Raw genomic sequence first — 12,978 nt, forward strand, 5'->3', positions numbered from 1 at the left:
TTTTCTAGGGTCCAAAAGGCTTTAGACAAGGCATGGATTTTTTAAAGAATATTTTTCTAGGGTCCAAAAGGCTTTAGACAAGGCATGGATTTTTTAAAGAATATTTTTCTAGGGTCCAAAAAGCTCTAGACAAGGCAAGGATTTTTTAAAGAATATTTTTCTAGGGTCCAAAAGGCTCTAGACAAGGCGTGGATTTTTTAAAGAATATTTTTTCAAGGCTCTAGGCAAGGCGTGGATTTTTTAAAGAATATTTTTTCAATATTTAGGCAAGGCGTGGATTTTTTAAAGAATATTTTTTCAAGGCTCTAGGCAAGGCGTGGATTTTTTAAAGAATATTTTTTCAAGGCTCTAGGCAAGGCGTGGATTTTTTAAAGAATATTTTTTCAAGGCTCTAGGCAAGGCGTGGATTTTTTAAAGAATATTTTTTCAAGGCTCTAGGCAAGGCGTGGATTTTTTAAAGAATATTTTTTCAAGGCTCTAGGCAAGGCGTGGATTTTTTAAAGAATATTTTTTCAAGGCTCTAGGCAAGGCGTGGATTTTTTAAAGAATATTTTTTCAAGGCTCTAGGCAAGGCGTGGATTTTTTAAAGAATATTTTTTCAAGGCTCTAGGCAAGGCGTGGATTTTTTAAAGAATATTTTTTCAAGGCTCTAGGCAAGGCGTGGATTTTTTAAAGAATATTTTTTCAAGGCTCTAGGCAAGGCGTGGATTTTTTAAAGAATATTTTTTCAAGGCTCTAGGTAAGGCGTGGATTTTTTAAAGAATATTTTTTCAAGGCTCTAGGCAAAGCGTGGATTTTTTAAAGAATATTTTTTCAAGGCTCTAGGCAAGGCGTGGATTTTTTAAAGAATATTTTTTCAAGGCTCTAGGCAAGGCGTGGATTTTTTTAAGAATATTTTTTCAAGGCTCTAGGCAAGGCGTGGATTTTTATAAGAATATTTTTTCAAGGCTCTAGGCAAGGCGTGGATTTTTTTAAGAATATTTTTTCAAGGCTCTAGGCAAGGCGTGGATTTTTTTAAGAATATTTTTTTAAAGCTCTAGGCAAGGCGTGGATTTTCTAAAAAATATTTTTTCAAGGCTCTAGGCAAGGCGTGGATTTTTTTAAGAATATTTTTTTAAAGCTCTAGGCAAGGCGTGGATTTTCTAAAAAATATTTTTTCAAGGCTCTAGGCAAGGCGTGGATTTTTTAAAGAATATTTTTTCAAGGCTCTAGACAAGGCGTGGATTTATTAAAGAATTTTTTTCAAGGCTCTAGGCAAGACGTGGATTTTTTAAAGAATATTTTTTCAAGGCTCTAGGCAAGGCGTGGATTTTTTAAAGAATATTTTTTCAAGGCTCTAGGCAAGGCGTGGATTTTTTAAAGAATATTTTTTCAAGGCTCTAGGCAAGGCGTGGATTTTTTAAAGAATATTTTTTCAAGGCTCTAGGCAAGGCGTGGATTTTTTAAAGAATATTTTTTCAAGGCTCTAGGCAAGGCGTGGATTTTTTAAAGAATATTTTTTCAAGGCTCTAGGCAAGGCGTGGATTTTTTAAAGAATATTTTTTCAAGGCTCTAGGCAAGGCGTGGATTTTTTAAAGAATATTTTTTCAAGGCTCTAGGCAAGGCGTGGATTTTTTAAAGAATATTTTTTCAAGGCTCTAGGCAAGGCGTGGATTTTTTAAAGAATATTTTTTCAAGGCTCTAGGCAAGGCGTGGATTTTTTAAAGAATATTTTTTCAAGGCTCTAGGCAAGGCGTGGATTTTTTAAAGAATATTTTTTCAAGGCTCTAGGCAAGGCGTGGATTTTTTAAAGAATATTTTTTCAAGGCTCTAGGCAAGGCGTGGATTTTTTAAAGAATATTTTTTCAAGGCTCTAGGCAAGGCGTGGATTTTTTAAAGAATATTTTTTCAAGGCTCTAGGCAAGGCGTGGATTTTTTAAAGAATATTTTTTCAAGGCTCTAGGCAAGGCGTGGATTTTTTAAAGAATATTTTTTCAAGGCTCTAGGCAAGGCGTGGATTTTTTAAAGAATATTTTTTCAAGGCTCTAGGCAAGGCGTGGATTTTTTAAAGAATATTTTTTCAAGGCTCTAGGCAAGGCGTGGATTTTTTAAAGAATATTTTTTCAAGGCTCTAGGCAAGGCGTGGATTTTTTAAAGAATATTTTTTCAAGGCTCTAGGCAAGGCGTGGATTTTTTAAAGAATATTTTTTCAAGGCTCTAGGCAAGGCGTGGATTTTTTAAAGAATATTTTTTCAAGGCTCTAGGCAAGGCGTGGATTTTTTAAAGAATATTTTTTCAAGGCTCTAGGCAAGGCGTGGATTTTTTAAAGAATATTTTTTCAAGGCTCTAGGCAAGGCGTGGATTTTTTAAAGAATATTTTTTCAAGGCTCTAGGCAAGGCGTGGATTTTTTAAAGAATATTTTTTCAAGGCTCTAGGCAAGGCGTGGATTTTTTAAAGAATATTTTTTCAAGGCTCTAGGCAAGGCGTGGATTTTTTAAAGAATATTTTTTCAAGGCTCTAGGCAAGGCGTGGATTTTTTAAAGAATATTTTTTCAAGGCTCTAGGCAAGGCGTGGATTTTTTAAAGAATATTTTTTCAAGGCTCTAGGCAAGGCGTGGATTTTTTAAAGAATATTTTTTCAAGGCTCTAGGCAAGGCGTGGATTTTTTAAAGAATATTTTTTCAAGGCTCTAGGCAAGGCGTGGATTTTTTAAAGAATATTTTTTCAAGGCTCTAGGCAAGGCGTGGATTTTTTAAAGAATATTTTTTCAAGGCTCTAGGCAAGGCGTGGATTTTTTAAAGAATATTTTTTCAAGGCTCTAGGCAAGGCGTGGATTTTTTAAAGAATATTTTTTCAAGGCTCTAGGCAAGGCGTGGATTTTTTAAAGAATATTTTTTCAAGGCTCTAGGCAAGGCGTGGATTTTTTAAAGAATATTTTTTCAAGGCTCTAGGCAAGGCGTGGATTTTTTAAAGAATATTTTTTCAAGGCTCTAGGCAAGGCGTGGATTTTTTAAAGAATATTTTTTCAAGGCTCTAGGCAAGGCGTGGATTTTTTAAAGAATATTTTTTCAAGGCTCTAGGCAAGGCGTGGATTTTTTAAAGAATATTTTTTCAAGGCTCTAGGCAAGGCGTGGATTTTTTAAAGAATATTTTTTCAAGGCTCTAGGCAAGGCGTGGATTTTTTAAAGAATATTTTTTCAAGGCTCTAGGCAAGGCGTGGATTTTTTAAAGAATATTTTTTCAAGGCTCTAGGCAAGGCGTGGATTTTTTAAAGAATATTTTTTCAAGGCTCTAGGCAAGGCGTGGATTTTTTAAAGAATATTTTTTCAAGGCTCTAGGCAAGGCGTGGATTTTTTAAAGAATATTTTTTCAAGGCTCTAGGCAAGGCGTGGATTTTTTAAAGAATATTTTTTCAAGGCTCTAGGCAAGGCGTGGATTTTTTAAAGAATATTTTTTCAAGGCTCTAGGCAAGGCGTGGATTTTTTAAAGAATATTTTTTCAAGGCTCTAGGCAAGGCGTGGATTTTTTAAAGAATATTTTTTCAAGACTCTAGGAAAGGCGTGGATTTTTTAAAGAATATTTTTTCAAGGCTCTAGGCAAGGCGTGGATTTTTTAAAGAATATTTTTTCAAGGCTCTAGGCAAGGCGTGGATTTTTTAAAGAATATTTTTTCAAGGCTCTAGGCAAGGCGAGGATTTCTTAAAGAATATTTTTTCAAGGCTCTAGGCAAGGCGAGGATTTTTTAAAGAATATTTTTTCAAGGCTCTAGGCAAGGCGTGGATTTTTTAAAGAATATGTTTTTCTTGCAGGTATGATGTTTCCCATATTTTCATTGGCCTATATATTGGCGCCCTATTCCAGCGTTGGCCAAACAATGCGTAAACCTTTTATAAAATTTATCTGTCACAGTGCCTCATATTTTACGTTTTTATGTAAGTAATGGAGCGCTTCGAAAATAGATCGGAAAATAATTCCATTTCATTTCCAGTTTTATTAATGCTGGCTTCGCAGCGTATTGAAACCTTTATCGGCGGCTGGTTCTGGTCGGATAGTAAAAATAGTATGGTCCATCAGGTGGAAGAACTGCCCACGAAGAGGGGAGCTAAACCCACCTTTATTGAGTGGCTGATATTGGCATGGGTTAGTGGTGAGTATGAGTACCCCTTCTACAGAAATAATTTCCCTATTGATTCCCTTTTTTCTAATTCAAGGTCTCATCTGGAGCGAAGTGAAACAGCTGTGGGACGTGGGTCTGCAAGAATATCTCAATGACATGTGGAATGTCATTGACTTCGTAACGAATTCCCTCTATGTGGCCACTGTCGCTTTGAGAGTGGTTTCCTTTTTTCAAGTACAAAAAGAAATGATCACGAATCCGCATGCCACCGATCTACCGCGTGAGCGTTGGGATGCCTGGGATCCAATGCTCATATCGGAAGGTCTATTTAGTGCGGCGAACATTTTCAGTAGCCTCAAATTGGTTTATATATTTTCGGTTAATCCACATTTGGGTCCACTGCAAGTGTCATTGTCCCGCATGGTCATGGATATTATGAAGTTCTTCTTTTTGTATGTCTTGGTATTGTTTGCGTTTGGGAGTGGTCTGAATCAGTTGCTGTGGTGAGTTGAAGGATGGGAGAGAGAGGGAGTTATAAAAAAAATTAATTAAATTAAAAAATTATCCTCAGGTACTATGCCGACTTGGAGAAGAAAAGATGCCCGGAGGTCTCACCCACAAATGTTCTGCTCAATATGAATGGTACCACCGATCCGAATGCCTGCATTGTGTGGCGTCGATTTTCCAAGTAGGTGGTGTTGAGCGGAATTTCTTCTTAATTTATACTGAACTTTTATTTTCTATTTCTCCGCAGCCTCTTCGAGACAACCCAAACCCTATTTTGGGCAGTCTTCGGCCTTATCGATTTGGACAGCTTCGAATTGGATGGCATTAAAATCTTTACCCGTTTTTGGGGTATGCTGATGTTTGGTACCTATTCGGTAATAAATATTGTGGTACTGCTGAATTTGCTAATAGCCATGATGAATCATTCGTATCAGCTGATATCGGTGGGTATTTTGGATTATACAAATTGGATCGGAATTAATTAAGAAATTTATTTTTCAGGAACGTGCCGATGTTGAGTGGAAGTTTGCTCGATCCAAGCTGTGGATAAGTTATTTTGAGGAGGGTGGCACCTGTCCACCGCCGTTTAATATTATACCAACACCCAAGTCAATATGGTATGCCTTCAAGTGGGGCAGAAGGGTGTTCTGTAGTGGTTCGTCGGCAGCAAGACGGGAGCATTTGAAGACAATAAGGGTAAGCGGATGTTTAAACAAATATTATTTCAAGGGTCCAAAAGAGGCGTGGATTTTTAAAGAATATTTTGTCAAGGTTCTGTAAAAGAGGCGTGGATTTTTAAAGAATATTTTTTCAAGGTTCTGTAGAAGAGGCGTGGATTTTTAAAGAATATTTTTTCAAGGTTCTGTAGAAGAGGCGTGGATTTTTAAAGAATATTTTTTCAAGGTTCTGTAGAAGAGGCGTGGATTTTTAAAGAATATTTTTTCAAGGTTCTGTAGAAGAGGCGTGGATTTTTAAAGAATATTTTTTCAAGGTTCTGTAGAAGAGGCGTGGATTTTTAAAGAATATTTTTTCAAGGTTCTGTAGAAGAGGCGTGGATTTTTAAAGAATATTTTTTCAAGGTTCTGTAGAAGAGGCGTGGATTTTTAAAGAATATTTTTTCAAGGTTCTGTAGAAGAGGCGTGGATTTTTAAAGAATATTTTTTCAAGGTTCTGTAGAAGAGGCGTGGATTTTTAAAGAATATTTTTTCAAGGTTCTGTAGAAGAGGCGTGGATTTTTAAAGAATATTTTTTCAAGGTTCTGTAGAAGAGGCGTGGATTTTTAAAGAATATTTTTTCAAGGTTCTGTAGAAGAGGCGTGGATTTTTAAAGAATATTTTTTCAAGGTTCTGTAGAAGAGGCGTGGATTTTTAAAGAATATTTTTTCAAGGTTCTGTAGAAGAGGCGTGGATTTTTAAAGAATATTTTTTCAAGGTTCTGTAGAAGAGGCGTGGATTTTTAAAGAATATTTTTTCAAGGTTCTGTAGAAGAGGCGTGGATTTTTAAAGAATATTTTTTCAAGGTTCTGTAGAAGAGGCGTGGATTTTTAAAGAATATTTTTTCAAGGTTCTGTAGAAGAGGCGTGGATTTTTAAAGAATATTTTTTCAAGGTTCTGTAGAAGAGGCGTGGATTTTTAAAGAATATTTTTTCAAGGTTCTGTAGAAGAGGCGTGGATTTTTAAAGAATATTTTTTCAAGGTTCTGTAGAAGAGGCGTGGATTTTTAAAGAATATTTTTTCAAGGTTCTGTAGAAGAGGCGTGGTTTTTTAAAGAATATTTTTCAAGGTTCTGTAGAAGAGGCGTGGTTTTTTAAAGAATATTTTTCAAGGTTCTGTAGAAGAGGCGTGATTTTTAAAGAATATTTTTCAAGGTTCTGTAGAAGAGGCGTGGTTTTTTAAAGAATATTTTTCAAGGTTCTGTAGAAGAGGCGTGATTTTTAAAGAATATTTTTCAAGGTTCTGTAGAAGAGGCGTGATTTTTAAAAATATTTTAAAAGGGCATTATGTTTCGGGGATTTTTAAAGAATAGGTTCTCTAAACAGTGTAATAATTTCTGTTTTTGGTTGCAGCGCAAAGCCCAACAGGCCAACGACCGGGACTTCAAATACCAACAAATCATGCGTAACCTGGTGAGACGTTATGTCACCGTGGAACAACGTAAGGCTGAATCCCAAGGTGTCACAGAAGATGATGTCAATGAGATTAAGCAGGACATTTCGGCATTCCGCTGCGAATTGGTGGAAATACTGAAAAATAGCGGCATGGATACAAATGTGTCGGCAGGACAGGGTGGAGGTGAGTATTACGAAGTATTTCAAATATTCGAAATATTAATTCTGGGTTCTTTCCCCTCAGGAGGTGGTAAAAAGAATCGCCAAAAGGAGCGTCGCCTCATGAAAGGTTTCAATATTGCCCCACCGGGGTCCACCGGCTCTTTGGCACCCGTTGCTGAATTTTCAACCTCGTTGGATAATTTCGAACAGCAACATGACATCCTATCCTCTACCCTTTCGAATTTGTTTACACCCAATTTCATGCAAAAGAAGGCTACCTTCTGTGCCAGTGATAGTTTCAACAGTATGGAGTCCCCACCCCCATCGCTGATATCCACTGTGAACACCGTGCAGTCGGCCAATAAATATAACAAATCTACCCTGAAACCCTACAATAAACGTATTGCGGGTCACAAAAAGAAATGGGGTACCCTAATCGAAGCAGCCAAGGTGGGTAATGTTTCGAAAATGTTGGGTCGTTCCAAATCGGAGGACTCTGTGTGCAATTCTTCGACAACATCTTCGCCTGTGCATGGCCAGGTGCGGGTGACCTACTCGCAGAATGGCCAAAGTTATTACAGCAGTAATTCGAATGACTCGACAACGGCAACACCGAACTATCCCACACCAATGGCGGCGGGACTGCCCACCATACGCAAAGACCACTTGAAACCTTTAAATGTTAATGGACCCACATTGGGTGGCTTGACAGCGGCCTTGAATGGATCGGGAAATTCCAGTGGTTCGCATTTCTTTCACACACCAACGGGTAAATGAAAATGATTTTTTTCTCCCAAATTTTTTGGAATTTTTGATTTTGGAAAATTGATTTTTGAATCCTTTAAAAAAGGATAACTAACAAAAAAATTTAAAACGCCCCAAGTAGTTGTAGGTGTTGTTGTATTTGCCTGAAGGTATGTAAATGTAAATTAATTTCCATTTTTCTTCTTCCTTTCGTTGTGGCGTACCTCTGTCGTATTGTTGTGTGCAAATTGTCGCTTTTCTTAGGTCTTACCGCTATTGCCGCTTTAAAAAAGAAACGCAAGAAATTCTCATCGAGTAAAAATATTTGCCCCGTTACCGAATCCATATCGACTTCGAATGCTGCGGATCTATTAAACGATAAGGTTTTGTATATTTGTACCTGATAACAGATTTTTTCTGTGTTCCTTTGATTTTAAATCCACGAAATTTATTTTGTACTGCAACCACCACCATCACCACTACTACCAATACAACAAAGATTTGAAAATAATATTGAAAAAAAATTAATAATAAAGCTAACCAAAGTTTATTTCCAAACAAAGCACGTCTTACTACTACCACCAGCACCTTTATCTTCCCACAAAAAAATCCTCGTAAACCTAACCTAACATTTTGGTTAATTAGTGTAAGGTACCGTTAAGTTTAATTCAGATTTTGGATTTATTAAGAAATATTTTTAGGGGCCTATAGGAGGCGTGGATTTATTAAAGAATATTTTTCAAGGGCCAACTGAGGCGTGGATTTATTAAGGAATATTTTTTAAGGGCCAACTGAGGCGTGGATTTATTAAGGAATATTTTTCAAGGGCCAACTGAGGCGTGGATTTATTAAGGAATATTTTTCAAGGGCCAACTGAGGCGTGGATTTATTAAGGAATATTTTTAGGGGCCTATAGGAGGCGTGGATTTATTAAGGAATATTTTTAGGGGCCTATAGGAGGCGTGGATTTATTAAGGAATATTTTTAGGGGCCTATAGGAGGCGTGGATTTATTAAGGAATATTTTTAGGGGCCTATAGGAGGCGTGGATTTATTAAGGAATATTTTAAGGTCATCCTGAGCTTCTGAGGCGTGGACTTATTAAGGAATATTTTAAGGTCATCCTGAGCTCCATAGGCGTGGATTTATTAAGGAATATTTTAAGGGTTCATCGGAGACCTACATTTATTAAGGAGTATTTTAAGGGTTCATCGGAGACCTACATTTATTAAGGAATATTTTAAGGGTTCATCGGAGACCTACATTTATTAAGGAGTATTTTAAGGGTTCATCGGAGACCTACATTTATTAAGGTATATTTTTAGGGGTCTATAGGAGGCGTGGATTTATTAAGGAATATTTTAAGGGTTCATCGGAGGCCTACATTTATTAAGGAATATTTTAAGGGTTCATCGGTGGCCTACATTTATTAAGGAATATTTTAAGGGTTCATCGGAGGCCTACATTTATTAAGGAATATTTTAAGGGTTCATCGGAGGCCTACATTTATTAAGGAATATTTTAAGGGTTCATCGGAGGCCTACATTTATTAGGGATTATTTTACCGGTTTTTCAACCTTCAATATCTAAATTCTCTAAAAAAATCCTTTGGGAAAAATTGTCCCCTTTTCGTTTTTTATAAAATTTGCTGCACTTTTGTGTTTTTGTTTTTGATTCTCTAGAATTTTTTGCCTGCATGTCTGCATGTTTATTGATTTTGAATTTGATTTTTGTTCCCAATTATTATTAATATTGAATACTTAAATTAATTGTTTATTATTTTCTTCTTCTCCTGCCCCCACTCAACCTATAAAAGGCATTAAAACGTGTCTCCAGCTATCCGGCCTCCGATGGAACTGCTCAAAACAAAGATGCCGCAAATGTAGCGAAACCGAGACGCCATGAACAGACCCAAAGTCAACATGACTCAGTGGAAACTTCAACGGAATTTACGCTGGCCAGTGAAAAACAACATTTGGATCCGTCGAATACATCCGTAAATTCGCGCGAACCATTAATCAGTGGCAGTAGTGGTGCTTCAACGGGTGTGATCCATTAAAATGGTAACACCTGTGTGCGAGTGTGTATGACATGACATGAAATCGGCGATGAGAGGATGCCCACTTGACCTCTCCCTCCCTCTTTGCAGGGTAGTGATTATTAATTGGATTTTCAAAACAAAGCACACGAACGCTAGGTCATGTTTTCAGTAAATGGAGAAGACAAACAAAGAGAATTTTGTTTACAAATCATTTTTTGTATCGAAGTTCAAAATGTTTTGACAGCATCCCCGATGATGATGCTAAATTTGAATAATTATGTTACTATAAACAAAATATCGGATGTTAAAAATATGACAGGATGGCTCCATTAATTCACATCATTTAAAATTCTTTCTTTTTGAAAATCCGAAAAATAGAGATAACCGAAAATCGTACATATTTATATACTGGAAACAATGCTGCCATATGGACAAACAAAAAGCGGACAACAACAACAAAACACTGCCGTTTCATTAAAGATCCATAAAAAGAAAATAACAAAAACAAAAAATAAAAACAATTTATAACAAACTACCTATAAACACTATTTTGAGAAAAAAATGATTATTACAAAAAATACTACATAAAATAATTTAAAAACAAAAACAACAAACAAGTATTCAATGAAAAAAATCTCCAAGATTTCTCGTCAAACGCATGAATATTGAAAAAAAAAACACCAAAATTATATCAAACATTTCAACACCACCACCACGTCTAAATCTTAATCACCATGCCTACCTTACCTTAACCACCGCACCAAATGCCTCGAATCACAAAAATCACCTGACTAACCTAATCTGTTACACCTGGACACATTAATCACGTCTACATATATATCTATATCTATACCTATAACTATTATCCTAGTCACTCTCTCTCCCTCTTTCACAATCTATCAGTAATCGTACATATCATGCACCAACATTTTTTAAAAATCACACACTTTCGGAATACACATTTTCAATATACTCAAAATCATTAAATAATCACTAGAATCACTAGAATATTCTGCAGCACTGCGTGGGTTGAAATTGTAGGTTACTTTTGTTCCAGAAACATATCATGCGATCTTTAATAATAACAGTAATTCTGTACCCCTCAGCCTCTATATTCTGAAATCTGCCCCAAGTACCTTACTTACTTAGCTGGCTTGTGACAGAACTTTCGTTCCATAAGCCGAGCTTAAAAACATTTCCAGGCGCATCGATCTTTTGCGCAGTTTTTCCAGTTTGAAATATTCGTGGCCTTTCCCTTCTGCGTGAACCATCAGCTGGTTTGCTTGTATATGCCTTTTGGGCTGGGGCATCTTCATCCATTCTCACAACATGACCTACCCAACGAAGTCGCTGCAGCTCAATACGCCTGACAATACAGATGTCCGAGAATATCTGGTACAGCTATTGATTCATTTGACGGCGATATTCACCGTCGACGCAGATCGGTCCATAGACCTTTCGAAGAATTCGTCTCTCAAACACTCCAAGAGCTGCCTCATCTGCTTGCATAAGTACCATGCTTCAGATCCATGTAATAGTACGGGTAGTATCAGCGTCTTGTAAGGCGTGAGGTGGCCTTGCTTTTAAACTGCTTACTTAGACCATAGTAGCATCTGTTGGCCAATATTATCCTTCACCGAATTTCAAAACTGATGTCATTAGTTTTATTTACGGCGGTACCAGGGTATAAAAAATCTTTAACTACCTCGAAGCTGTACTTCTCAAGTTCCACAGTTGATCCGAGTCTATTGGACGTATTGCGCGTTGATACCATCAGCTTGGTCTTCTCGCCGTTTACTGTCAGATCCACTTTGACGGACTCCTTCGCAATTTGTTCAAACGAGCTGTTACCGCTCGCAATGTTCGACTCATTATATCAATGTCATCGGCGTAGGAGAGTAACATGTGTTGTTTGGTGTACAGAGTGCCATTTCCGACTTTAACTGCTATCTTGTGCCACTTAAAGTTATCCGCATATTAATGTTGCAGGAATGCCGAACGTAGACATGACATTAAACACCTCTGAACGGAAAGTGCTGTCGAATGCGGCTTTATAGTCGACGAATAGGTAGTATGTGTCGATGTGTTTTTCGTAGGTCTTTTCCAGGATTTGGCGCAGAGTGGAAATCTGGTCTTTGCCAGGCCTGAAACCGCATTGGTATGGTCCCATAATGTCATTCACCATTGGCTTCAGTCGTTCACACAGCATGCTGAATAGCACTTTATATGCGAAGGGTAGGAGACTTAAAGAAGGACACAGGATACTGAGGTTCCAATCATTGGACATGCATTCCTCTAGCCAAATTGTACTAATCGCTGGTACATGCTCCTGACCAGCATCTGACCACCAGTCTTGAATAGTTCGGCTAGGTGGTATACGATCTATATCGTCATCTCTTATTGGTTCTGGGTAATCTTCTTCACCGCCACTATTTAATACCATTCAAAATGCTCCTTCCAGATCCTCAACACGCTGTATGTATCTGTCACCAGGTTACCTTCTTCATCTCTACAGTAGGATGTGCCGGCGCCAAAGCCTTCATTTTGATGTTTCACTCGTTGATAACATTTTCGGACTTCATTCTGACTCCTGTACACATTCTGACTCCTCCTACACATTTCTCCTCTCTCTTTTTCTCCCGATAATTCTCCATCAAATTACGTGTTGCTACTGCCTGCAGGGTTTCCCTATACGCTGCGTTTTTCAGATCAGTAGCATTACGACCCTCCTGATCGTACAATGGGTTTCTTGGTGGTGGTTGTTGATACCCAAGTATTGCTTTTGCTGCAGTTTGTAGGGAGTGGGCGATTCTTTGCCATTGTGCTTCTATAATATTACCGGGACAGAAGTTCTTTCGTCAAGCAGGTGGGTAAGTTGAGCGGAGTAGGCCTCGACTACCTGTTGTGTTTGCAGCTTTTCGACGTCGAGTTGCCGTGTTGTGTTAGATCGCACCTCTGCTGCAACATTAAGACGAGTGCGAACCTTGGCTGCCACACGGTAATGGTCCGAATCGATAATTTGGGACCAAATATATTTTCCCTTCCGCATTTTGCATTAAAATCTCCTAGCAAAATTTTAATGCCATGGCCAGGACATGTTCACTACAACCATTAATTAAAAATTAGACGTGGGATTTAAAGATGTGTTTCAAGGTCCAAGTTACACTAAAGGCGTGATTTTTTATACATTCTTAATGTGCAGGCTTGGATAGCTTAAAAATATAAATTTTCAATGTCAGTGTTCAAGGTTGTTTTTAAAGTCCTCTGCAGATCTAATTTTTTTATAACATCATTTATTAAGTTTACTAAGACCCCTGTTTTG

General features: G+C 37.4%; 1 protein-coding gene across 1 annotated transcript in view; it reads left to right on the forward strand.

Annotated features, from left to right (window-relative positions):
* LOC133336748 (transient receptor potential-gamma protein) overlaps nucleotides 1-9,674 on the forward strand; it is a 39,541-nt gene extending 29,867 nt beyond the window's left edge. The window contains exons 9-18 of the mRNA XM_061545029.1: nucleotides 3,789-3,911; nucleotides 3,968-4,126; nucleotides 4,191-4,599; nucleotides 4,668-4,784; nucleotides 4,851-5,046; nucleotides 5,105-5,299; nucleotides 6,669-6,894; nucleotides 6,955-7,641; nucleotides 7,881-7,999; nucleotides 9,432-9,674. Coding sequence (XP_061401013.1) covers nucleotides 3,789-3,911; nucleotides 3,968-4,126; nucleotides 4,191-4,599; nucleotides 4,668-4,784; nucleotides 4,851-5,046; nucleotides 5,105-5,299; nucleotides 6,669-6,894; nucleotides 6,955-7,641; nucleotides 7,881-7,999; nucleotides 9,432-9,674 — 2,474 coding nt within the window. The remainder of the gene's footprint in view (nucleotides 1-3,788; nucleotides 3,912-3,967; nucleotides 4,127-4,190; nucleotides 4,600-4,667; nucleotides 4,785-4,850; nucleotides 5,047-5,104; nucleotides 5,300-6,668; nucleotides 6,895-6,954; nucleotides 7,642-7,880; nucleotides 8,000-9,431) is intronic.
* Nucleotides 9,675-12,978: the final 3,304 nt, after the last annotated feature.

Source organism: Musca vetustissima, unplaced genomic scaffold (assembly GCF_032173495.1).
Source record: "Musca vetustissima isolate MV318-11 ecotype Yass unplaced genomic scaffold, APGP_CSIRO_Mvet_v1 utg35390, whole genome shotgun sequence".
Taxonomy (NCBI): Eukaryota; Metazoa; Arthropoda; class Insecta; order Diptera; family Muscidae; genus Musca; species Musca vetustissima.